General features: G+C 46.5%; 1 protein-coding gene across 1 annotated transcript in view; it reads right to left on the bottom strand.

Annotated features, from left to right (window-relative positions):
• Nucleotides 1–7,328: 7,328 nt before the first annotated feature.
• The window catches only part of LOC129700713 (tetraspanin-5), a 76,769-nt gene continuing 56,516 nt past the window's right edge, over nt 7,329–27,581 (bottom strand). Inside the window, exons 2-8 of the mRNA XM_055641321.1 lie at nt 26,120–26,170; nt 23,724–23,870; nt 20,266–20,436; nt 17,345–17,470; nt 15,885–15,932; nt 10,259–10,375; nt 7,329–9,602 (exon numbers count right to left, since the gene is read on the bottom strand). Of these exons, the coding sequence (XP_055497296.1) occupies nt 9,537–9,602; nt 10,259–10,375; nt 15,885–15,932; nt 17,345–17,470; nt 20,266–20,436; nt 23,724–23,870; nt 26,120–26,170 (726 nt within the window). The 3' untranslated portion in view covers nt 7,329–9,536. The remainder of the gene's footprint in view (nt 9,603–10,258; nt 10,376–15,884; nt 15,933–17,344; nt 17,471–20,265; nt 20,437–23,723; nt 23,871–26,119; nt 26,171–27,581) is intronic.

Here is a 27,581-nt window from a genome sequence, read left to right as displayed (position 1 = left end):
GAAGAAAGATAGAACCACTGCGGTAGTTCTATCTTAAATTGTCCCTAGTGTTTAGGATAGAATTAGTGTACAGGGTGAACGCTGGTCAGTGCGGACTAGGTGTTTCCACACTGTATCTCTAAGTTAAACTAAGCTAAAATGGTGCAATAATACCATTCGCTCCATCCATCCAGTGGGGATTCCATGAAACTATTAACTAGGGTGTTGTAGATCAGTGCATGTTCCTTTAACCATAGTGACCTCCCCAGTACTAACCACTCCCCATTGTCTCCAGTATAATTGTAGTGTCCCCACCTCTAGCTCGCTCTCTAGCTCCAGTGATGACCACTGACAGCTACAGCATAGTGCAAAAGAGTTAGTTTAATAAATAGTTACAGTAAAAGACTTGTGTGTGCAGTAAGTCATTTTACAGGTGTCAAGGGCTATGGGGAGAAGGCAGGAGATATGGAGTTCAGAGGGAAAGATAGATCAACTATGATTGAATGACGGAGTAGATTTGATGGGCGAAATGGCCTCATTCTACTGCAATTTATGAACTCTTGAACATATTGCTGTTTAAGAGGCTTTAGATAGTCACAGGGCTGCGTGGGGAATGAAGGAATACGGATCATGTGCAGGCAGATGAGATGACGTTATCTTGACATGTTCAGCATGGACATTGTGGGCCGAAGGCCCTGTTCCTGTGCTGTACTGTTCCATATACCTATGTTTTCCAAGTAACAAACTAGTAATCAGCCATAGGTACACAAAAAAGCTGGAGAAACTCAGCGGGTGCAGCAGCATCTATGGAGTGAAGGAAATAGGCAACGTTTCGGTCCGAAACGTTGCCTATTTCCTTCGCTCCATAGATGCTGCTGCACCCGCTGAGTTTCTCCAGCTTTTTTGTGTACCTTCGATTTTCCAGCATCTGCAGTTCCTTCTTGAACACATAGTAATCAGCCATGATCGCATTGAATGGTGGTGCTGGCTGAAAGGACCGAATGGCCTACTCCTGCATCTATTGTTCATTGTCTATATTGATTGATAGTTGCATAGTTTGCTAAGGGTATAAAATTAATTTCTACGTGGTGATCTGACGAATTTCAAACATTGCACCAAAGTCTTAAACTTCAACATAACTACAATGCTTTAAATCAATTGTCATTGGTGCAGTGAGAACATTGAATCCTGCACAATATGTTTTCAGTGACAATTAGGCATTCACATCATAGAGCTTGAAAGCAGGTCCTTCAGCCCACTCATGCCATCATCAACGCTAATCACCTTGTTCCTCTCACACCACCATTAAACCTCCGTCCATTCTTATGTAAATTCCCCCTGAAGTGGGTTGGTCACAAAGGCACTTAATCTACCAGTGGGTCTTTGAGAGGAAAATGGAGCACTTGGGGAAAACCCACACAGTCAAACTCCATCCAGTTTTTGTTCAGTTTTGGAATACAGCATGCAAATAGACCCTTTGGCCCACCAAGTCCATACTAACCATCGATCACCTGTTCACACAATGTTATCCCACTTTCTCGTAGAGAGAGCGAGAGAGAGTCATACAACGTGGAAACAGGCCCTTCGGCCCAACGCCCATGCCTGCTTTTGGTTCCACCTGCCTGCTTTTATAGAAACAAAAAAATAGGTGCAGGAGTAGGTCATTCAGCCCTTTAACATGATCATGGTGGATCATCTAAAACCTGCACCCCGTTCCTGCTTTTTATCCATATCCCTTGATTCTGTTAGCCCTAAATCTAACTCTCTTGAAAACATCCAGTGAATTGGCCTCTACTGCCTTCTGTGCAGGATTAAATTCCACAGATTCACGACTCGCTGGGTGAAGAAGTTTTTCCTCATCTCAGTTCTAAATGGCCTACCCGTTATTCTTAAACTGTGAACTCTGGTTCTGGACTCCCCCAACATCGGGAACATTTTTCCTGCATCTAGCCTGTCCAATCCTTTAAGAATTTTATTTGTTTCTATAAGATCCCCTCTCATTCTTCTAAATTCCAGTGAATACAAGCCCAGTCGACCCATCCTTTCATCATATGTCAGTCCCGCCATCCCAGGAATTAACATGGTGAACCTACGTTGCACTCCCTCAATAGCAAGCATGTCATTCCTCAAATTAGGAGACCAAAATTGCACACAGTACTCCAGGCGGTCTTACCAGGGCTCTGTACAACTGCAGTAGGACCTCCTTGCTCTTAAACACAAATCTTCTCGTAATGAAGGCCAACATGCCATTAGCTTTTTTCACTTCCTGCTATACCTGCATGTTTACTTTCATTGGCTGATGTACAAGCACACCCAGTTCTCGTTGCACCTCTCCTGTTATTAATCTGACAACATTCAGATGGTAATCTGCCTTCCTGTTCTTGCCACCAAAGTGGATAACCTCACATTTATCCACATTATACTGCAACTGCCCACTCACCCAACCTATCCAAGTCGCCCTGCAGCCTCATAGCATCCTCATCACAGTTCACACTTTGGCCCATACCCCTCTAAACCTCTACTATCCATGTACCTGTCTAAATGTTTCTTAAACCTTGAAATCGTACCTGCCTCAACTACCTCTGTTCCATACACCCACCACCTAATTGAGTGAAAAAGTTACCACATCAACTTCATATGAAAGCTTTCCCCCCTCACCTTAAACCTGTCTTCTGGTTCTCGATTCCCCTACTCTGGGCAAGAGACTGTGTTTTACCCGAGCTATTCCTCTCATGATTTTGTACACCTATAAGATCACCCTTGATCCTCCTGTGCTCCAAGGAATAAAGCCCTAGCCTGCTCAACCACTCCCTATAGCTCAGTCACCAGAGTCCTGGCAAATCTTCTCTGAACTCTTTCAAGCTTGACAACATCTTTCCTATAACATGGTGACCAAAACTGAACACAATACTCTAAATGTGGCCTCACCAATATCTTATATAACTACAACATGACGCCCCAACTTCTATACTCATCCACTCCCTACACACTAGGGATAGTTCACAGAAGTAACCTACAAACCCGCACGTTTTGGGGATGTGAGAGGAAACTCACACGGTCACAGGGAGACACATGCAAACTCCACACAGTCAATGATTCAGTGATACTTTGTTGCCACATGTACCTAGGTACAGTGAAATTCTTTGTTTTGCATACAATACAAAAAGTAACCCTAGAGGTGCTACATATAGGGTGTTGAGAAAGTTACAAAAGTATTCATAATAGTCCCAATGGTCTCACTTCCTTGTTGGCCACGACCCCCGTCCCCTGCTTGGACTCTCTTTGTACTCAGCGGCCCATCCTCGAACGGCCGGGCTGGTGAGTCGTTCGTTGCAGCAGCTCCTGCCATGGAGCAGCCTCAGTGCAAGAGTCCCGGGCTGTCGGAGGCGTTGCACCGAATTTGCCCAGGTGACCAGCATGGACCAGGCAGCGGACCGGTGCATCCTGGAGAACAACCAGTGGCTGCTGGAAGTAGGTACAAGCTCTGGGTAGAAACGGTGGAAGATAGTGGCCTTCAAATGGGGGTGGTTGGAGAAAGCATCCTGCTTGCCAACTAGATTTTCATTTACTGTAACTGCAGGAAAAATGTTCCTGATGTTGGGGGAGTTCAGAACCAGGGGTCACAGTTTAAGAATATGGGGTAGGCCAGTTAGGACAGAGATGAGGAGAAACTTTCTTCACCCAGAGAGTTGTGAATCTGTGGAATTCTCTGCCACAGAAGGCAGCAGAGGCCAATTCACTGGATGTTTTCTAGAGAGAGTTACATTTAGCTCTTGGGGCTAGTGAAATAACGAAAGGGATATGGGGAAAAAACAGGAAAGGTACTGATTTTAGATGAACAGCCTCGAAGGGCCGAATGGCCTACTCCTGCACCTAATTTCTACGTTTCTATGATCCTATTGAATGGCAGTGCTGGCTCGAAGGGCTGAATGGCACATTCCTGCGCCTATTTTCTATGCTTGAGTATATGGCAATAAAACTCGACCACTTGATTTTGAAGCATTCATGCATGGTGGAGGTCTAATGTAATCATAGAATGATAGTGTGAAAACAGGCCCTTGGGCCCAACTTGCCCACACCCGCCAACATGTTCCAGCGACACTACCTGCTTTTGGCCCATATCCCTCCAAACCTGTCCTATCCATGTATCAGTCTGTTTCTTAAATGTTGGGATAGTCCCTGCCTCAACTATCTCCTGTGACAGCTTGTTCCATACACCCAACACCCTTTGTGTGGAAAAAGTTATCCCTTAAAAAGTTACCTTAAAAATACTTCAAACAAAAAACATTGAAATCATACTTCTACAATGCACTAAAACATGATTTTAATACATCAAATTTCAAAACGTCCCTACCGTGGGAATGGGGGTAACACCCACTGGGTCGCTCCACTCCCCCGCCGGGTACCCCCAAGATCAGTGATCGCTCAGCACCCCCACTTTCAAAAACGCTCCGCAGCCCCTGGTTCAGACAGACAGGACTCCCAGGTGCGAGCGGGGAACTGAGGCCGGTTGTCCGTGATGTCTGGATCCCAAAGCTCAGCGCATCGTGTTTCAGAGTTGGCTAACGTTATTGATTTGTAATTAGCCCGATTTGTAATTAGTTGACAAAACCTTAATTTATTAATCCGGAATATCCAGGGGGATGGGATAAGTGTAATATTAAAATGACATGCAAGCTGTCTGTCATAACATACAGCACCGATAACCCATCATTTCCTTTAGTTAAATATTGAGAAGGTAGCACGATTGTCATTTGCCACTCAACTATTATGTTTGTTTACATCACTGACTATTTATAACCCCCCCCTCCCCCACCAATTCCTTTGACAGGTTGAATAGAAATGTCCCCAATCTCGTTGTTTTATCAAGGAGTGTAATCAGATGGAAACTGATTCAGATGCGATGTTTAAGAGCTTGTTCAAAGAAGGGGCATATTTTAAAGGAGTGACAGAGATACTTGCAGGGGAATGTGTGAGGAGGTTATTATTTGTCTTTAGTTTTAGCTTGAACCAGGACATCTGAAGATTCAAAGTTTAATATAGTAATTGTGCTGATACTGACTCCAACCAACCACATAATGAATATCATCCATTCCGGAGGTTTTATTTTTCTGATGCCATTTAAACCTCACTTGGATTTCAATCACTTCAATGTAAAAGTAATTGGGAATGGGGAGCATTGGAACAAAAATTTGCCCTCGGTACATACTAACTGTAATATAATAATGTATGCATGTTGGTAGGTGCAATCAAAACAAAGATCATTTTATCATTGTTGTGTTTATTGATACCACAGAAAATATTATGTACTCTAAAGATCACATTAAATAGAATATTATTGCTTAAATATATTGTTATTGGACTTTGCATTTCGGAAAAGTCCCAGCTGAGAGGAAGACAGCAAAATACTGAAAATATTGGGGGTGAAAATGACTTCAGGACAGTTTGTTAGGAAAATGAAGGAAATGTTAACAGAATACTTATACAGCTGAGTGAGTATAATTTTATGGATGAGAGATTGTGTTCAACCAATTGATGACTTATTTGACAAAGTAGCTAGCTTGTTATACAAAATTTGGTCTGTGAAGTGCCCCATAAAAGATTACCGCATTAGATAAGCACCTGTGGACCTGAACGTAATAGGTTAAGTCCAGGGGGTCAGATATGGGGCTTTATGTGTGGGCCAGATATATTGTCAGTGCAGAGGGGCTAGGAGCAAGGCCAAGTGTGCATCCAGAGTCAAGGTCTGGAATAGTACTAGGTGTGCAGTCAAAGCTGGGACAATGGGAGTGTTCAGCATTGGGAACCTAAGCAGGTAAGCAGCTATGATCAGGGTAGAATAGGGGGCCAGGTGTAAGGCTGGACTCGGGGCAGGAATGAGAGAAGGTATGCAACTGGAGTCAGGGTCACGAGTAGTACCAGGTGTGCAGTGAGACCCAGGTTGGTCAACATGGACCAAGTGCTTGATTATAATCTGATTTCCATACATGAATACACTAAGATCATTCATGTGCTGCACCTGTTGATCAGAGCATGGCTCTATTGTGGATTGTAATTAGGAATGTAATTTAGCCTAACCTTATTCATAGTGAATCCAATTTAAAGCATAAATATTACATTCAAGTGTACGTTAAAAGACTCGCTACAGTATGATTGCACAATTTCAAGCTGAAAAAATGCATAAGCTCGGTACCAATGGAGACACCCCTTCCCATACCCTCCACCCCTCCCCCCCCCCTGCTCCCTCTGGCTTGGTCTCTCGCAATTTCTCACTCCCAATTCTGACCCAATGTTGACAGCGCTGCTCAGTGCACATGACAATAATAAACCTAAACCTAAGGATGTTGCCTGGGCTTGTGGGCTGAGGTACAGTGAAGAACTTTGCATGCTCTCTGGTTAGAGTAGATACAACTAGACACGCCAGACAGGCTGGGACTTTATTCTTTGGGTCGTAGGAGGCTGTGGGTGACCTTATTGAGGTGTACAAGATCATCAGGGGCATGGATAAAGTGAACGCTCAGTCTTTCTCCCAGGGTAAAGGATTCTAAAACGTGAGAGCATAATGTGAAAGGGGAGAGGTTTACTGTAAGAGGGACAGACAGCAGGGAAACCTTTTCACTCAAAGGGTAGCTTGTATCTGGAATGAGCTGCCGGAAGAAACTATGGAAGCAGCTTCAATTATGACTTTTAAATGTCTGATATGGATAGGAAGTATTGAGGAGGCAATGGGCCAAATGCAGACAAATTGGACCCGCCCAAAATGCCAACCCGGTCGGCATGGACCTAGGCGGCTGAAGGGCCTGTTTTCTGTGTCGTATAGCTCCGTGTTGTTAATCTGGAATGGGTGCAGAAAATATTTACGAACATGTTGCCAGGACTCGAGGGCCTGAGCAATAGGGAAAGATTGAGCAGGCCAGGACTTTACTCATTGGAGTGCAGGAGAATGAGGGGTGATCTTACGGAGGTGTACAAGATCATCAGGGAATTAGATAAGGTAAATGCTGACTCTTTTACCCTGAGTTGGGGAATCAAGAACCAGAGGGCATAAGTTTAAGGTGAGGGGAGAACGATTTGATGTGAACCCAAGGGGCAACTTTTTTTACACACACAGACTGATCGGTGTATGGAACAAGCTGCCAGAGGAGGCAGATGCGGCAGATACTCTCACAACATTACGAAACATTTATACAGGCACATGGATATTACAGGTTTAGAGGGATATGGGCCAAATGCAGGCAAGTGGGACTAGTGTAGATGGGGCATGGTGGGTCAAAGGGCCTATTTCCACGCTGTATCACTCCATGACACTGCAGTTGGTTTAAAGAAAAAAACACAATGATATCCATCGATATACAAAAAGGATTTCTTTTTATTTAAAAATTATTACCACCATCCACAACCCGAATGCCGTCTCGATGAAAGTGCACCTTCACCAGTTGTGGATCTTGCGAGTGTTGTTTGGCAGATTGGACGGGTTTCCGCTGCCACCCAAGAGAGGGGAGGGGGTGTTGTGCACTCTCCCCCAACACGAGGCGCAGGGCAGTCACGCTATCGTCTTGCGGGCAACGTACATGCAACGCTGCTCCATCCGCAGATTAAGCATGCGGACTAAACATCGAACGTACAGAAGCTGGATGCAAGCAGGATTAACACAGTACAAGCAGAGTATCAGCAGCCTTGGACACAATAATACTGAGTGGTTTACCACAGGGAACCTCATTCATGTTACAATAAGGCCAACCGCTGGATTATATTGCAAAGTAAAAAGGACCATCGTCATACTGAGCAAGGCGAGAGAACAGCCAGGAGCAAAGAGATCAATTTGTTGCATTTTTATAAAATACAGTGTAAAAATTACATTATTTGTACTTCAATATTTTACTATTATTGTAGTATTTTACTTATGATTATAAATCTGGAATATATTGTGTTTTTTCTACAGATTTACAGGATGTTGCCCGGACTCAATGGGCCCATGGTATAGGGAGCGGTTGGGTAGGCTAGCACTTTTATTCCTTGGAGCGCAGGAGGATGAGGGGTGATCTTATAGAGGTGTACAAAATCATGAGGGAAATGCATAAGGTGAATGCAGAGTATTTTACCCAGGGTAGGGGTCATCTTAATTTCTGTTTAGTTTAGAGATATAGCATAGACACTGGCCCTTCAGCCCACCCTTCAGACTATCGATCATCCATTCACAGTTATGTTATCCCACTTTCTCATCGACATCCTGTACACTAGGGGCAATTTACAGAGGCCAATTAACCTACAAATCCGCATGTCTTTGGAATGTAGGAAGAACCCAGAGGAAACCCACGCGGTTACAGGGAGAACATGCAAACTCCACACAGACAGCTCTTGAGTTCAGGATTTGGGTCTCTGGCGCTGTGAGGCAGCGGTTCTACCCGCTCCGTGTCACCAGAAATTGACCCTCTGGCACTGATTTCATGAAGACATAAGGACGCAGTGCGTTGTTACCGCAGCGGGTCAGGCTGCATCTCTGGAGAACATGGGTTGGTGACGTTTCAGGTCGGGACCCGACTTCAGACTGAGCGTAGTGAGGGAGAAATTAAAAGATAGGAGTGACAGGAAAAAGCCTGGCGAGTGATAGGTGGATACAGGTGTTAGGACCAAGGCCAGATTTCTTCAAGAAACAAAGAACTGCAGATGCCGGCTTACACCAAAGATAGACACAAAGTACTGGAGTAAGTAAGCAGGTAAGATGGGTACCAACCCGCAATGTCACCCATCCTTTTCCTCCAGACATGCTGCCTGACCTGCTGAATTACTCAAGCACTTTGTGTCTATCTGTGCCAATTATACACCTCTGACTGTATCCACCCATCACTTGCAGGCTTTGTCCCACGCCACCTCTTTCCAGCTTTCTCCCCAAGATTCTTTGCCAGGATTCATGACATTCTTTTAATACAAAGGTGTGACGTTTGCCCAAAATAAGGTGTGGACACTGAATGTAGAAACACAGTGTACAATAAACAGTAGATAGACACAAAAATGCTGGAGTAACTCAGCGGGACAATAAACAGTTCCTGACACAGATTCAAGATCAACAATGGTGTCCTGTGTTACTGATCCGATGAGAAAAATTATATATTTATGTTATGAAGGACCGCTGAGGGAGGAGGGCGTTTCCTCTGTGGGCTCCAGTGGAAGGAGAGAGCGAGTCTGCACGCATGGACCTTGGGCGCTCCTCAAACGCAATAGCGTTGAATATTGGCACCACAGCAGCGCGGAGAAGAAAGGAGAATCTTTGGCACGATGATGGTGCATCAGTCCGAATCTCCACGGGCCGTCTGCCATCCTAGGAACGACGACGCCACATTTTCTTCCAGGGCCACAGGTCCAGGCGGCAGTGGGGGCAAGCGCAGGGGGTGAGTAAGGGGGAAAATGGCCATTTCTACCGAGGCCTCTTTCCCGTGCGTGTCGCTCCCCTCCATGCCTCCCCAGGGACGCCTCGAGGCTCAGTGCACCGTTAACTGTCCGAGGGTGGGCATGTCCCCATGCCGCGTCCCGCCATGGGTCGGGAGCCGGGCATCCAGTCACCAGCTGGCCTTCACCGCTTCAATGTCGCTCACCAGGTTCTGAGACAGGCAGATGCCAAATATCTGCACGGTGGGGACAGAAGGAAATAAATCGATCCGTTAATGGAGTTTCATGCAGTTCAGTGCAGAGGTGACGTTCTTTGGGAAGTCAAACCAGGGCAGGACCCTCAGCGTGAATGGCAGGGGCCTGGGGAATGTTGTGGAGCAGAGGGATCGAAGGGTGCAGGTACATAGTTATGAGGATGTTGCGGGGACTCAGGGTCTGAGCTATGGGGCAGGCTGGGACTCTAATCATTGCAGCGCAGAAGAATGAGGGGTGAACTGATAGAGGTCTACAAAATCATGACAGGAATAGATTGGGTGAATGCATAGAGCATCTTATCCAGAGTAGGGGAATTAATAACCAGAGGACATAGGTTTAAGGTGAGGGTATCTTTTTTTTTTTTACACAAAGGGTGGTGGGTATATGGAACAAGTTGCCGGAAGAGATAGTTGAGGTAGGTACTATAACAAAATTTAACAGGTAGATGGATAGTATAGGTTTAGAGGGATATGGGCCAAATGCAGGCAGTTGGGACTAGTGTAGACGGGACATGTTGGTGTGGACAAGTTGGACCGAAGGGCCTATTTCCATGCTGTAAGTCTCTATGACTCATAGGAGACCGAGAGGGCCAGAGAAGGATTTGAACACAGGGCTCCAGTGTGGGAATAATCCTCACCTGCAACAATGCAATACCAATAAATATCCCGGCAACCACTGTCAGATTCTCCTGCAGCCACTTCTCAAACTGCCCTACGCATCCTTTAGTGTAGATATAATTCTGCTGCTCAAGGACCTGCAACGAGATGAGCAGAAGGTTTTATTTAGTTTAGTTTATTGTCACATGTATCGAGGTGCAGTGAAAAGCTTTTTTGTTGCGTGCTAACTAGTCAGCGGAACGAACATATGTGATTACAAACAAGCCAATTGTGCACAGTGTACAGATACAAGATAAAGGGAATAACGTTTAGTGCAAGATAAAGTCCAGTAAAGTCCGATTAAATATAGTCCGATGGCCTCCTGTGAGGTAGAGGTCAGGGCCGTTCTCCAGTTGGTGATTGGGTGATAACTGCTGGGAATAAACTATCCCTGAATCTGGAGGTATGCATTTCTGTACCTCTTGCCTGATGGGAGAGGGGACCATTTTTAAACCAATATGTAGAAGAACCGACTAGAGGGCAGGCAATCCTAGACTGAGTATTGTGTAATGAGGAAGGATTAGTTAGCGATCTTGTTGTGCGTGGCCCCTTGGGCAACAGTGACCATAATATGGTGGATTCTGCATTAGGATGGAGAGTGAGATGGTTAATTCAGAGATTGGGGTCCTGAACTTGAATAAAGGATACTTTGAAGGTATGAGACGGGAATTGGCTAGGATAGACTGGCAAACTATACTTAAAGGGTTGACGATGGAGATGCAACGGCAAAGGTTTAAAGACCGCATGGATGAACTCCAAAAATTGTTCATCCCAGTCTGGCGAAAAAATAAAACTGGGAAGGCGGCTCAACTGTGGCTAACGAGGGAAATCAAGGATAATGTTAAATCCAAGGAAAAGGCATATACATTGGCCAGAGGAAGCAGTAAACTGGAAGACTTGGAGAAATTTAGAACTCAACATAGGAAAACAAAGCGGTTAATTAAGAGGAGGTAAAAAGAGCATGAAATAAAGTTTGCGGGGAATATAAAAATTGACTCTAAAAGCATCTCTAGATTTGTAAAAAGGAAAGGATTAGTGAAGACATAGGTTCCTTACGATCAGAGACAGATGAATTTATAATGGCAAACAAAGAAATGGCAGAACAAGTACTTTGGTTCTGTCTTCACTAAGGAAAACACAAACAATCTCCCAGATATACTAGGGGACTGAGGATCTAGTGGGAGGGAGGAACTGAAGGGAATCCACATTAGTCAGAAAATGGTGTTCGGTAAACTGTTGGGACTGAAGGCAGATAAATCCCCAGGGCCTGATGTCTGCATCCCAGAGTACTCAAGGAGGTGGCTCTAGAAATCGTGGATGCATTGGTGATCATTTTCCAATGTTCTCTCGTCTCTGGATCAGTTCCTGTGGACTGGAGGATAACATTAGCAAATTTGCAGATGACACAAAGCTGGGTGGCAGTGTGAACTTTGAGGAGGATGCTATGAGAATGCAGGGTGACTTGGACAGGTTGGGGGAGTTGGCAGATGAAGTTTAATGCGGATAAATGTGAGGTTATCCACTTTGGTAGCAAAAACAGGAAGGCAGATTACTATCTAAATGGCGTCAAGTTGGGAAAAGGGGAAGTACAACGGGATCTGGGGGTCCTTGTACATCTATGAAAGTAGGCATGCAGGTGCAGCAGGCAGTGAAGAAAGCGAATGGCATGTTGGCCTTTATAACAAGAGGAATCAAATATAGGAGCAAAGAGTTCCTTCTGTAGTTGTACAGAGCCCTAGTGAGACCACACCTGGAGTATTGTGTGCAGTTTTGGTCCCCTAATTTGAGGAAGGACATTCTTGCTATTGACGAAATGCAGCATAGTTTTACAACGTTAATTCCCGGGATGGAGGGACTGTCATATGCTGAGAGAATGGAACGGCTGGGCTTGTATACTCTGGAGTTTAGAAGGTTGAGAGGGGATCTCATTGAAACATATAAGATTGTTAAGGGTTTGGACAAGCTAGAGGCAGGAAACATGTTCCCGATGTTGGGGGAGTCCAGAACCAGGGGCCACAGTTTAAGAATAAGGAGTAAGCCATTTAGAACAAAGCCAAGGAAACACTTTTTCTCACAGAGTGGTGAGCCTGTGGTATTCTCTGCCTCAGAGGGCGGTGGAGGCAGGTTCTCTGGATGCTTTCAAGAGAGAGCTGGATAGGGCTCTTAAAAATAGCGGAGTCAGGGGATATGGGGAGAAGGCAGGAACGGGGTACTGATTGTGGATGATCAGCCATGATCACATTGAATGGCGGTGCTGGCTCGAAGGGCCGAATGGCCTATTCCTGCACCTATTGTCTATTGTCTATTGATTGGCAGACAGGAAGCAAAGAGCAGGAATTAACGGGTCCTTTTCAGAATGGTAGGCAGTGACTAGTGGGGTGCTGCAAGGCTCGGAGCTGGCACCCCAGTTATTTACAAAATATATTAACGGTTTAGACGAGGTAGTTAAATGTGACATCTCCAAGTTTGACAATAGACAATAGGTGCAGGAGTAGGCCATTCGACCCTTCAAGCCAGCGCCGTCATTCAACGTGGTATTGGCTGATCAAACATTAATGATAAAACATCATTGATCAAGCATGTGAACCAACAAAATACCAGATCAAAGGGAGGCTACAGATTTTTGGCTGTTGAGTAGAGCAACTCTTCGTGGATAAAAACTGTTTTTATGTCTGGCTGTGGCAGCTTTGACAGTCCGGAGTCGCCTTCCAGAGGGAAGCAATTCAAAGAGTTTGTGGCCAGGGTGAGAGGGGTCAGAGATGATCTTGCCCGCTCGCTTCCTGGCCGTTGCAGTGTACAGTTCATCAATGGAGGAAAGGTTGCAGCCAATAACCTTCTCTGTTGATCGGACGATTGACCATGATGGAGAAGGTGAGACCAGACTCCACGATGGCCGTGTAGAATTGGACCATCATTGCCTGCGGCAGATTGTGCTTCCTCAGCTGCCGTAGGTACATCCTCTGTTGTGCCTTTTTGACTGTGGAGTCGATGGTAGCCCCCCACTTAAGGTCCTTGGAGATGATGGTTCCCAGGAACTTAAAAGACTCCACAGATGTGACTGTGGTGTAGTTGATGGTGAGTGGGGTGAGCTCTCCTAAAGTCCACAGTCAATTCCACTGTCTTAAGAGCATTGAGCTCCAGGTTGTTGCGATGGCACCAGGACACCAGGTGTGTCACTTCCTGTCTGTAGGCAGATTCCTCCCCATCCTGGATCAGTCCAATCAGGGTTGTGTCGTCCGCAAACTTGAGAAGCTTGACAGAGGTGTCTGTGGAGGTGCAGTCGTTGGTGTAGAGGAGAGGAGAGAGTATGCAGTCTTGCGGTGCTCCTATGCTGAGCGTTTGCACATCTGAGATGTGCTTTCCCAGCCTCACATGCTGCTTCCTGTCTGTCAGGAAGCAGATGATCCACCGACAGAGGGGTTCAGGCACAGTCAACTCGGAAAGTTTGGAGTGTAGTAGCTCTGGCACAATGGTGTTGAATGCAGATCCTCGCATAGGTCCCCTGGCGGTCCAGGTGCTGTAGGATGAAGTGCAGGCCCAGATTGACTGCATCATCCACATATCTATTGGCCCGATCTGCAAACTGCGGAGGGTCCAGCAGGGAGTTTGGGGCCCTTGAATACAGAGGTCAGTGCAACAGGCCTGTAGTCATTAAGACAAGTAATCCTTGCCTTTTTGGGTACAGGGACAATAGTGGAGACTTTGAAGCAGGCAGGGACAGTACATGTTTGCAGGGACTGGTTAAAAATATCTGTATATACCGATGCCAGCTGTTTGACCCAGAGCTTAAGAGTAGAGGGGGAAACATTGTCAGGTCCTGGAGATTTCCGGCTTTTTTGTCCTCTGAAGCCTCTCCACCTCCTCTATTTTTATTGTTGATGATGGAGAAGTGATGGAGAAGTACTACTTCTTCACCCAGAGAGTTGTGAATCTGTGGGATTCTCTGGCACAGAAGCCAGTGGAGGCCAATTCACTGTATGTTTTTAAGAGAGTTAGATGTAGCTGTAAGGGCTAAAGGAATGAAGAGATATGAGGAAAAAGTGGGAATGGGGTACTGATTTTAGATGATCAGCCATGATCATATTAAATGGCGGTGCTGGCCAGAAGGGCCCAATCACCTACTCCTACACATATTTTTCTATGTTTCTTTTTTTTTTTTTTTTTTTTGAAAGAGGGAGTGGTCGGGGCGAGATTTGTCTCCGATTATGTTGGTGGCCTTGTCGAGGCAGCGTGAAGTGTAGATGGAGTCGATGGAAGGGAGATTGGTTGGCCTGATGGTCTGGGCTGCGTCCTCCTTTCTCCCAGTATCTCCAGAAGATACAAAAGCTTGAAAGCATGTACCACCAGACTCAGGAACAGCTTCTTCCCCTCTATTATCAGACTCATAAGCTGCGGGTGTAGTCCCGATCTTCCAACCTCCCTCATTGTGGGTAATGAACTTTTTCTCTGGAACTGCAATGTCAGAACACTGAAATCTATTCTATACTCAGGCATTTTCTCTTTGCACTACGTGTTGTACTTGTGTTTGGCTTGATTGTACTCATGTGTGGCCTGATCTGATTTATTTGAACAGCATGCAAGCCAAAGCTTATCACTGTATTTCAGTATTACCAGTTTATGGTATTATTGACTATTATATATTTATTTGTTGTATTGGTACGTTAAAGTGGTAATGATTTCATTGCTCCATTCCCGATGCATGTGACAATTAAATTTGTCCCACTGGGTCCTCGTCAACAGCGATCCCCGTACACTAACACTATGCTTCAACAATCTGCTTCATTTGTCCTTTACAAGGTCTGCTCCCCCAGCAAAATGTCCACATGCAGCCACTTGAAACGTCGACACTCTAAATGCACCGTGAACACGCCTCCTACAGTGGACTTTAAAGAATTTTACTCAAGTAACGATGGCTGGATCAGGCGCTGCTCCAGAAGACAGAGGAGGACTTTTGAAAACGGGCCAAAACCTTGCGAAGAAGGGTTTCGGCCCGAAACGTTGCCTATTTCCTTCACTCCATAGATGCTGCTGCACCCGCTGAGTTTCTCCAGCTTTTTTGTGTACCTTCGATTCTCCAGCATCTGCAGTTCCTTCCAAAACCTTGTGATTCGTGCATCCGGTCGGTCTCGAGTGGACCGTTTTAGTTTTGGTTTAGTTTAGTGACACTACGCAGAAACAGACCCTTCGGCCCATCGGATCCTCGTCAACAGCGATCCCGTACACCAACACTATCCCACACACTAGGGACAAATGGCACTTTTTTACCAAAGCCAATTAATCTACAAGTCTTTGGAATGTGGGAGAAAATCAGAGCACACGGAGAAAAGCCACGCAGTCGCAGGGAGAACGTACAAACTCCATACAGACAGCACCCGTAGACGGGATCAAACCAGGATCTCTGGGGCTGGTAGGCAGCAACTATACCGCTGCACCGCTGTGCAGAAAAAAATATTTCTATACACTTTGTGCTAATCAGGGATGCGCTTAGGTATGGCAATACTTTACTGAACTGTATGCAAAACTGAATTCCACTGTGCATCTCCACATGTGACAATAAAGAACCATTGAAGCATCCATTTTAGTATTAGGTTGTCCCTTTAGACTCACCTCCTTCATTCTCACATCATACCCACACTGGGTGTTAATGACGTCCTCCTGCGGAAGGGAGAGAATGAGAGAATACTGTTAGCCAACGTTAATGTTGCTGATTAATGAAAACCAAATTCCATCAGCACCACATCCCTCTTGCTCACCACATCCCCTCAAACTCTGACCCTCCAGAGAACACAATCAAAGACATAGTCATACAGTGTGGAAACAGGCTCTTCAGCCCAACTTGCCCACACTGCCCGACATGCCCCATATACACTAGATTGATCCTGTGCTGTTTGACACAAGCTGTTGCTGCATCAGTCGATGCATGAAACCGACCAAGACTGACAACATTTACCTACTCTCCGGCACTGCACCCCCTGGAACCAGAAGAGCTGTAGCTGGTCAAAAAGAACGCCTCAGACAATCAGAGGATGAAAGACACCCCCGCCATGACCACCCTTTGCTACCTCAGCGCTTGAAACCACACAGACGTTTCCTCTCTTCTGTCCGTCCCCTGGGCTGCAGTGCATCGTCCAAAGGCACAAACTCTGGAAAACTAGACAAATCTCCGGAAGACATTCACATGACAATCGATCCCTGTGAAAAAACTCCCACCAGGTTCCGGCCAACCGTGGATAACCTGGTGCAGTGCGGACAGACTGCGGACAGGCGTGGGGAGGAGCAGATCGAACATGCTGAAGTGGGGATATACTGAAGATGCAGCAGACACTGTGAGTGCGGACGGGGCCTCCACACGATGGAACATCTCCTGAGCTGTGACGTGCTGCATGACACATGCACTGTAAAGGACCTTACAGAGGCCAACCACGTGGCACTAAAACTTGCTCGCTATTGGCAAACAGTTGTGTGATGACACAAAATAATAATAAACCTACCTAGAGTTTGGCCCATATTTGTCCCTCTCTATCTTTACGTCTGAGGAAGAGTTCCGACCCGAAACGTCACCTATTCCTTTTTTGTCCAGAGTTGCTGCCTGACCCGATGAGTTACTCCATCACTTTGTGTCTACCTTCACTCTACACCTTTCCTATGCATGTATCTGTCCAAAATGTTTTTAAACGTTGATAGTACCTGCCTTAATGCCTGCTCTAGCAGCACGTTCCATACTCCCACCACCCTCTGTGTAAAACGATGCTCCTCAGATTCTCATTCAATCTTTTTGTCCTCGCCTTAAACATATCTGGTTCTTGATACCCATCCAAGAGCCCCATCTCCAAGCCCCCCCCCTCCCCCCCCCCCCCCCCCTCCCTCCATCTCCAAGCCCCCCCCTCCCCCCCCATCTCCAAGCCCAAGCCCTCCCCCCCCCCAAATCTCCAGCCCCTCCCCCCCCCCCCCCCCCCCCCCCCCCCCCCCCCCCCCCCCCCCCCCCATGACCAAGCCCCCCCCTCCATCACCCATGGCGCTTAAGACCTTCCCATCTGAGCCCCCCAATATCCAAGCGGCTGACTTACCAAGCCCCCCTTGGTGCAGCAGGAGAAGGGAACCCCGCAGCGCTCCCGGCTGGTGTTGCTGTCCGTACAGTTGAAGTAAATGTTCAGGTTCCAGTCGTCGGCACTGTGGGCCCCACAGCATTCCCACTGCGAATGGAAGAGGAGACGGTCACTGTGGCTGCAAACCACCTGTACACCCAGGCTGCAACGCAGGAGACGCGCATCTTGTCGCATTTCAAGTTGCACTCAATGAGTAAAGATGCAACTGAACCACCCTAAGGGAGTTAGATGTGGCCCTTGTGGCTAAGGGGATCAGGGGGAATGGAGAGAAGGCAGGTACGGGATACTGAGTTGGATGATCAGCCATGATCATATTGAATGGCGGTGCAGGCTCGAAGGGCCGAATGGCCTACTCCTGCACCTAATTTCTATGTTTCTATGTTTCTATCACCAGCTCGAGAGTAGTCCTGAGTTATCATCTACCTCATTGGAGACCCTCGGACTATCTTCAATTGGACTTTATCTCGCACTAAACTTTATTGCCTTTAACTTGTATCTGTGGGCGGTTTGATTGTAATCAGTCAGAAGAAGGTTCCCGACCCAGAACTTCACTAATCCATATTCTCCAGAGATGCTGCCTGACCTGCCCTTACTTCCAGCAGTGTCTTTTATTTTGTACACCAGCATCTGCAGTTCCTTGTTTCTACTAGATGTATTTTCATTAGTGCAATGTCTTATTGACAGTTTCTTCCCAGCTGTTATCAGGCACCTGAACCATCCTACCAACAACTAGAGAGTGGTCCTGACCTCCCATCTACCTCATTGGAGCTATCTTACTTCAAACTTTTCTTGAGCGTATCTTGCACTCAATGTTATTGCCTTTAACCTGTGCCCATGCACTGTGGACGGCTTGATTGTCATCATGTATAGTCTTTCCGCTGACTAGATAGCACACAACACAATAGCTTTTCACTGTACCTTAGTACAGAATCCAGCAACTGCAGTCCCTGTGTCTCTACCGTTTTTAGTATCTGTTACCTCTTCACAATCTAAGCCACAATGTCAGGTCATCAGTCGCACTCCTTTGAAAGATTATCCCTCGATGACAATGGGAACGAAAGGGCATCACTTGCAGGCAAGTTTGCAGTTGACACAAAGCTGTGTGGCAGTGTGAACTGTGAGGAGGATGCTATGAGAATGCAGGGTGACTTGGACAGGTTGGGGGAGTGGGCAGATGCATGGCAGATGAAGTTTAATGCGGATAAATGTGAGGTTATCCACTTTGGTAGCAAATACAGGAAGGCAGAAGTATAACGGGATCTGGGGGTCCTGGTACATCAGTCTATGAAAGTGAGCATGCAGGTACAGCAGGCAGTGAAGAAAGCGAATGGCATGTTGGCCTTTATAACAAGAGGAATCGAATATAGGAGCAAAGAGGTCCTTCTGCAGTTGTACAGAACCTTAGTGAGACCACACCTGGAGTATTGTGTGCCGTTATTGTCCCCTAATTTGAGGAAGGACATTCTTGCTATTGAGGGGGTGCAGAGTAGGTTTACAAGGTTAATTCCCGGGATGGCGGGACTGTCATATGCTGAGAGATTAGAGCAGCTGGGCTTGTACACTCTGAAGTTTAGAAGGATGAGATGGGATTTCATTGAAACATATAAGATTGTTAAGGGCTTGGACACACAAGAGGCAGGAAACATGTTCCCGATGTTGGGGGAGTCCAGAACCAGGGGCCACAGTTTCAGAATAAAGAGGAAGCATTTAGAACGGAGACGAGGAAACACTTTTTCTCACAGAGAGTGGTGAGTCTGTGGAATTCTCTGCCTCAGAGGGCGGTGGAGGCAGGTTCTCTGGATGCTTTCAAGAGAGAGCTAGATAGGGCTCTTTAAAAATAGCGGAGTCAGGAGATATGGGGAGAAGGCAGCAACGGGGTACTGATTGTGGATGATCAGCCATGATCACATTGAATGGCGGTGCTGGCTCGAAGGGCCAAATGGCCTACTCTGCACCTATTGTCTATTGTCTATTACGAAAGGGGCAAAATTTAAAGGAGACTAGACCAAGTGCAGACCCGTTGGGTCTGCTCCCCCAATGGTGTGATCCCCCAACCCAATATTCCACCATGCACCCGTCTCCTCCAATGGAACTGAAGCTGTTCTCAAAAGTAAGATTCCAGCACTGCCCTGCCTCCCGCAGCAGTGGATTAAAAAAAAAATCCAATGGCACCTCCCCTGCCTGCTGCAGCAGTGAAAAGTTCAGTGTTCCTGTCTTGCAACTTTGTTTCGAAGTGTGTTGGAAGCTGACATGTAAATGGAGAAGCCTGTTTATTTTTGAAATACTTGGGGGCGGGTGGGGGGGGGAAGAAGGATTTGATTAAAAACGTGTACTTCAACACGACGAAATGAAATGAGGAGCGGATACTTAGAAAGAAAAGCGAAATCTCTACCGAAATGGAAAATATCTCGGAGATTGAGCGTCTGGATTGGGCGTGGCAATGAATCAAAGGAAGAAATGCAGCAGGCAGCCGTACATGCAAATGAATCCATTCCGATTGGACATCTGCGAGCATCGGCCATTCCGATTGGACATCTGCGAGTATCGGGCACGAATCGAAAGGCAGGAAGGGCGTCGGTCGGCAGTCGGTCGGATGGCCCCAGAGTTTTATAGATATAAGATGTGCAGGGTAAGTTTTTTCTTAAATGCAGAGAAGGTGGTGGGTGCCTGGAACGTGCTGCCAGGGGTGGTGGTAGAGGCCGATACAACAGTGGTGTTTGACAGGTTTTGGAGGGCACATGGATATGCAGTGAATGAAGGATTATGGATCACGTGCAGATGGTCTTGACATCATGTTCAACACAGACATTGCCGGCCGAAAGACCTGTTCTTGTGCTGTAGTGCTCCATGTTGTGAGATCTCCCCACAGTTTGACGACTTACATACTCCTGCGTGAAGTCGATGAGGTTTTGGAGGTCAATGTCGTCTCGATAGGCTCTAACGTTCTTGTTGATAAAAAGGTTGAGCTGATCTCGAATCCAGTCCTTAAAGACGAAAGCCAGCACTCCCGCAGTAAGCTCCAGGAAAAATATCACTCCGAGGAACACCGAGAACTGTTTCACAATGAAGAGAACAGAGTTACAGAGATTCCACACACTGGCACCATTCATCTACAAAGCTGTTGCTCAAAGCAACAACACAGCCATTAGAATCTGTGCTCAACGGCAGTCTGCCTTGGTAGAGGGATTAGCGGTGACTTAAGGGCCTGTCCCACATGCACGTCACACAGGTGGCAGGCGAAGATTTTGTGAATCCCATAATCCTGGGGCACCGCGTGAGTGCGCGTCACTGCCTACGTCACCGCGCACCATGCGCACATCACGTGCGTTGTGATTGGCAAATGGCGCCCAAGTGGGACAGGCCCTTTAGAATTGTACACAAAGACATGCGGGTTTGTTGGTTAATCAGCCTCTGTAAATTGCCCCTAGTGTTTAGGGACTGGATGTGAAAGTGGGATAACATAGTTTGAACAAGTAACCGATGGTCAGCGTGGACTCAGTGCGCCGAAGAACCTATTTCAATGCTGTCTGTTTCAATTAAACCCATGCCCTTTCATTCTTGATTCACTTACCCAGGTAAAAGACTGTGCATTCACCCTATATATTCTGCTTATGATTTTATACACCTCTATAGGATCACCCCTCAGCCTCCTGCGCTCCAAGGCATGGCTCTAGAGTTTTGGCAACATCTTCATAAATCTTCTCTGCATCTTTTCCAGCTTAATGACTTCTTAAAGAACAAAACAGTTCACAATCTGAAAGGCACCCAGATGGTGGCCGATTGGGAAAGGGGGAGATGCAGCGAGAGACCTGGGTGTCATGGTACACCAGTCATTGAAGGTAGGCATGCAGGTGCAGCAGGCAGTAAAGAAAGCGAATGGTATGTTAGCTTTCATTGCAAAAGGATTTGAGTATAGGAGCAGGGAGGTTCTACTGCAGTTGTACAGGGTCTTGGTGAGACCACACCTGGAGTATTGCGTACAGTTTTGGTCTCCAAATCTGAGGAAGGACATTATTGCCATAGAGGGAGTGCAGAGACGGTTCACCAGACTGATTCCTGGGATGTCAGGACTGTCTTATGAAGAAAGACTGGATAGACTTGGTTTTATACTCTCTAGAATTTAGAAGATTGAGAGGGGATCTTATAGAAACTTACAAAATTCTTAAGGGGTTGGACAGGCTAGATGCAGGAAGATTGTTAACCGATGTTTAGGGAAGTCCAGGACAAGGGGTCACAGCGTAAGGATAAGGGGGAAATCCTTTAAAACCGAGATGAGAAGAACTTTTTTCACACAGAGAGTGGTGAATCTCTGGAACTCTCTGCCACAGAGGGTAGTCGAGGCCAGTTCATTGGCTATATTTTAAGAGGGAGTTAGATGTGGCCCTTGTGGCTACGGGGATCAGAGGGTATGGAGAGAAGGCAGGTACGGGATACTGAGTTGGATGATCTGCCATGATCATATTGAATGGCGGTGCAGGCTCGAAGGGCCGAATGGCCTACTCCTGCACCTAATTTCTATGTTTCTATGAGTCCTTGAGGCAAAAAAAATAATAATCTGTTGGAAGAACCCAGCAGGCCAGGCAGCATCCATGAAGGCAAAAGGGGCATGTCGATGCTTCGGGTCACGAGTTGTCGATTAGTGTCACTCATACTGTGGCTCCGCACACAGGCTTATTAGAGAGCTCCCCTCTCTCTCTCTCTCTTAGACTAGTTATGCATGCTGAGATGAAAGCTCGTCGAGTTACCTCTGCAGAGTTGCTAATAAAAGACTATAGATTCTAATCACTTTGTGTGAGCTTGCTCTTTGTTGCAACACAAATCTGCAAGAAGACACTGATCAGCACATGGGGGCAAGAGTTGATAGCAAACATGGAGGTTGCCGTTTCACTCAGAGGGTGGTGAGTGTATGGAACAAGCGGCCAGTGAATGTACCCAAGGCAGGTATTATAACAACATTTAAAAGTAACATTTTAGTAGCATTACACAGTACATGGACTGGTACATGGATAGGACCGGTTTAGAGGGATATGGGCCAAATACAGGCAGATGGGGCATGTTGGTCGGCGTGGGCAAGTTGGGCCAAAGGGCCTATTTCCACACCATATGACTATACAGCATGAAAACCATATCCAAGGAGGGTTTGGACCCAAAACGTCACCCATTCCTGCTCTCCAGTGATGCTGCCTGACCCTGGCTGAGTTACTCCAGCATTTTGTGTCTATCGAAGGAGTGATGCGTTGGTGTTGGGAGAGGGTCCAGAGAAGGTTTACGAAAATGATCCTGGAGATGATTGGGTTAACATATAATGAGCATTTGATAACTCTGGGCCTGTACTCACTGGAGTTTACAAGGTTGATGGGGGGGGGGGGGGGGGTCTAATTGAAACCTACTGAAAGCCTGGATAGAGTGGATGTGGGGAGAATGTTCCAGAATACTTTCAGAATAAAAAGTTGTAGCTTCAGAATGGAGATGAGGATGAAAATCTTTAGCAAAGGGTTGTGAAACTGTGGAATTCATTGCCAGATGACTGTGGAGGCCAAAGATGTGCAGTTTGTAGGTTAATTGGCTTCTGTAAATATTATTGTCCCCAGTGTGTAGGATAGTGCTACAGCAGTGGTTCCCAACGTGGGGCGTACGCCCCACAGGGGGGCAATTTGATTTTTAAGGGGGGCAATTGAGCTCGACTGAGGTCTGGGTCCAAATTTTCAATTTTTATTTTTTAGGATTTTCCATCAGGTAAACATATGTAGTTTATGTTTCAGATGTTATTTTGAGTAAATAATTTTTTGGGGGTAAAAAAGGTCTTTATTGTGTAGTTATTACAACCAAGGTATTGGCGTTTTAAGCTTCTTCAGCTGAAACGGAGTTCACTTTTTAAATGATAAGAATTATATATCACCACATGGGGGGGCATCAGGATTTTAGAGGTGATTAGGTGGGGCATGGCCAAAAAAAGGTTGGGAACCACTGTGCTACAGGGTGATCGCTGGTCAGCGTGGACTCAGTTGGCTGAAGGGCCTGTTCCCACAATGTGTCTCTAAACTAAACTATGGTGAAAAGATAGACACAAAGAGCTGGAGTAACTCAGCGGGTCAGGCAGGGTCTGGAGACACAGGATCGGTGGCGTTTTGGGTTTGGGATCAGAAAAGCTTTGTTTTACATGGTATCCAATCAGATCAGATAATAATAGCAATATACAACACGTTGTGTATTTTAAAGGTTTATATGCCTTACTTAAAATAGTCATGAAGTCACACAGTAGGGAAACAGGCCCTTCGGCCCAACTTGCCGATGGCGACCATGATGCCCAGTCTCTAAACTTACTCCTGGATTCACTTACAAACTTGAGGAGAAAAGTGTTCTCTCGTAGCGCTCCGATGCACCCAGCGAATCCCAGGATGAACATCACTCCTCCAACAACGAGGAACGACCAGACTGGGTCAAAGCCCCCAAGATCCGTGATGGACGAGATGTTCGACAACACGCCCTGTAAGACAACACGCAGACACGACCACTCAACCAACGTGACACACACACACACACACACGGGCCGCAAACAACAACAACAACCCCAATCCTTCTCCACACAGTGGCGCAGCCGGTAGAGCCACTGCCTCACTGCCCCAGAGACCCGGGTTCGATCCTGACCTTGGCTGCTGTCTGTGTGGAGTTTGTACGTTTACCCTGTGACCGCATGGGTTTTCTCCCACATCCCAAAGATGTGCGTGTTTGTAGATCAACTGGCCGGTGTAAATTGCCCCCTTGTGCACAGAGAGTGGATGGGAAAGTGGGATAACGTAGAACGTGTGTGAACGGGTGATCAATGGACTCGGTGGGCTGAAGGGCCTGTTTCCATGCTATATCTTGCAATTAAACCTATACTCTCTAGTTCTTGATTCCCCTACCCTGGGTAAAAGACTGTGCATTCACCCTTCATGATTTTATACACCTCTGTAAGATCACCCGTCAGCCTTCTGCACTCAAAGGAAGAAAGTCCAAGCCTGCCCAACCTCGCCCTATAGCTGAGGCTTTCTAGTCTTGGCAGCATCCTGGTAAATCTTCTCTGCACTTTTCCCAGCTTACTTGTGATCGATGGTTGGCATGGACCCGGTAGCTGAAGAGCCTGTTTCTATGCGGTATCTCTAAACTAAAATAAAACTAAGCACATCCCAGTTCTGTTTTTTTAGACGTACCATTTTTGCCCAAAGTTTCATCTGAGGACCCAACGTGTTGTTATGAATGGAAAGTCCACAAAGGTTTGGTACTTATAAACCTGGACCAAAACCTAGTGACACGTTGCACAGTGACACATAACAAACTGCAGATGCTGGAATCTTGAGCAAAACACACAAAAGTGCCAAAGGAACTCAGTAGTCAGGCAGCATCAGCTGTTATCAGGCAACTGAACCATCCTACACCAACTAGTGATCTTTAATCGGACTTTATCTTGCACTAAATGTTATACCCTTCAGCCTGTATCTGTACACTATGGACGGCTTGATTGCAATCATGTATAATCTTTTTGCTGACTGGATAGCACGTGATAAAAAGCTTTTCATTGTACCTCAGTACACATGACAATAATAAACTAAACATCTATGGATAGAAATGAACAGTCAACATTTCAGGTCAAGGCCTAAATTAGGCTGAAGAAGGGTCCCGACCACGCAATGTCGTCTATCCATTCCCTCCTCCTGCCTGACCTGCCGAGTCCCTCCACTAATTTGTTGTTTGGCTTAAATCCTTACATTGATGCTTTCCTTTGCGTTGCACTTTTAAAGTAGTCTTTGCGGCTTCAAAGCAATAATTCTGCATGGGAAATCCAAGTGATGTTTTGTGCATTGCAAAGAAAATATTAAAGTTGGTAAATTGCAAGGAGTGCTGAATCTCGAGTGGGATATTAAGCCCCGCTCCGAGCTGACCACACAGTCCCAGGTAGGAAATGGTGATCGTGACAGACACTCAACGGCGCAGTGGTAATGTTGCTGCCTCACAGCGCTAGAGACTCGGGTTCGATCCTGACCACGGGCGCTGTTTGTATGGCGTTTGCACGTTCTCCCTGTGACAGTGTATGTTTTTTCCGGGTGCTCCGGCTTCCTCCCACATCCCAAATATGTGCAGGTTTGCAGGTTAATTGGCTTCTGTAAATTGTCCCTAGTAGGATATCCCCGTGTAGGATAGAACTAGTTTACAGGGTGATCGTTGGTCGGCACGGACGCGGTGGGCCAAAGGGCCTGTTTTCACACTGTGTCTCTATACTAAACTTACACATCGTTGAAATGATCTAAATGATTTTTAGTGACTCGGCCTTTAACCCGAACACCCCCCCCCCCCCCCCCCCCCCCCCCCCTGGCTGGCTCTCCTCCCCCTGCCCGGAATTTCATGCAACAAATAACCGCTTTGTTCTTTGATTGGTTTCTCTCGTTCAAAGCAAAGCAAAAAAGGAACATTTCAGAATCCATTCATTGTTCATAATCATAGAGCCGTACATGTCATGGAAACAGGCCCTTCGGCCCATCTTGTCTGTGCTGACCAGGTTGGCATTCTGGGCTAGTCCCACGTGCCTACATTTGACTCATATAGTCTTCTAAATCCTACCTATCCATATATATTTCCAAATATCTTTAACGCCGTAATTGTGTCCACTTCGAGAGCTTCCTCTGGCTGCTCATTGCAGAGGGGGGTCTTCAGACGTGCATTTTGTGCAGTTCCACAGGAGTGATCAGATACTCTTACCTTTTCATTCCAAGCCCAGAGCCCAACTCCGAGAAAGGCCACTCCCAAAAACTGGAAAACACAAAGAAGTAACAAATTAATTGATCCTTCGAAAAACAGTAGCTTCCTAATCAGTTTTAGACTCAAAGAAGCACAGATTAAGAGGGATTCAAGTGAAGTGCTTAGTTAGTTAGTTTTATTCATTGCCACGTGTACACGTATAAAGTGCGAAATGCAAATCTAGTTGGGGTGCAAATCTAGTTGGGGGGGCACTGGGGGGGGGGGGGGGGGGGGGGGGGGGGGGGGGGGGGGGGGGGGGGGGATAGGAGGGGGCGGTATTTATAGGTTAGTTACCTAAAATTAAATAATTCAAAGGTTCATACAATAAATACAAGGCACTGCAGTTGCTGGTTTACCACAGAAAGGTACATAATGCTAGAGTCTCACAAGTTCATGACATAGGGGCAGAATCAGGCCGTTCAGCCCCTTGGGGTTTACTAACCCATTGAAGCATGGCTGGTCTATCTTTCCATCTCAACCTCACTCTTCTGCCTTCTCCCCATGACCCCTGACACCCCGAAACTCTCGACCCGAAACATCACCTATCCATGTCCTCCAGGGATGCTGCCTGACCCACTGAGTTACCCCAGCATATTGTGTCTTTCAATGTTCATACCGTTGGGTTGTGAGCTACCCAAGCAGAATATGAGGTGCTGTCCCTCCAGTCTGAATGTGGTCTCACACTGGCTATGAAGGAGGCCCAGGCCAGAAAGATATCTATGCAATCCAGTCAAATCATACTGCATTGAGTACAAGGGATCCTCTTCTGGAGCAGTACGCACAGAGTCGCCACGTTCCAGTGCCATCTTGCAACTTCCAATTCTCTGAAAAGTCCGATGGGATGTTGACAAGAAAAAACAAACTCGTTCTTGATTTAAGAACAAAGCAAAATAAACTAATCAGACCTGGTCCCTTCGATTCTGCTTCCCTCAAATGACTTCTCTTTACGGACGACGTTAATTAGTTGGTTAATTATTGTCACGTGTACATGCTATCCAATCAAATCTGATCATGCTATGCACCAGATCAATCAAGCCACACACATGTACAACAGGAGATACACAAGGAACTGCAAATGCTGGTTTACAAAAGAAAACACACAAAGTACTGGGGTAACTCAGCAGGTCAGGCAGAAGAAGGGTTGCGATCCAAAGTGTCACCTATTTTTGGCACGGCAAAATAGTGCGGTGGTGGCGTTGATGCCTAACAGCGTCAGAGACGGGGGTTCGATCCTGATTACGGGTGCTGGCTGTGTGGAGTTGTCACATTCTCCCTGTGACTTGGTTAATTGGCTTCGACAAAACTGTCTCTAGTGTGTAGGATAGAACTAGTGTGTATGGGTGATTGTTGGTTGGCGCTAGTGTTGCCAACTGTCCCGTATTAGCCGGGACAACCCGTATATTTGTCCTATACGGGACCGCCA

Source organism: Leucoraja erinacea, chromosome 1 (genome assembly GCF_028641065.1).
Source record: "Leucoraja erinacea ecotype New England chromosome 1, Leri_hhj_1, whole genome shotgun sequence".
In the NCBI taxonomy this organism is placed as follows: Eukaryota; Metazoa; Chordata; class Chondrichthyes; order Rajiformes; family Rajidae; genus Leucoraja; species Leucoraja erinaceus.
The sequence above is the reverse complement of the archived record's forward strand: the minus strand, read 5'-3'. Positions and strand labels throughout refer to the sequence as shown.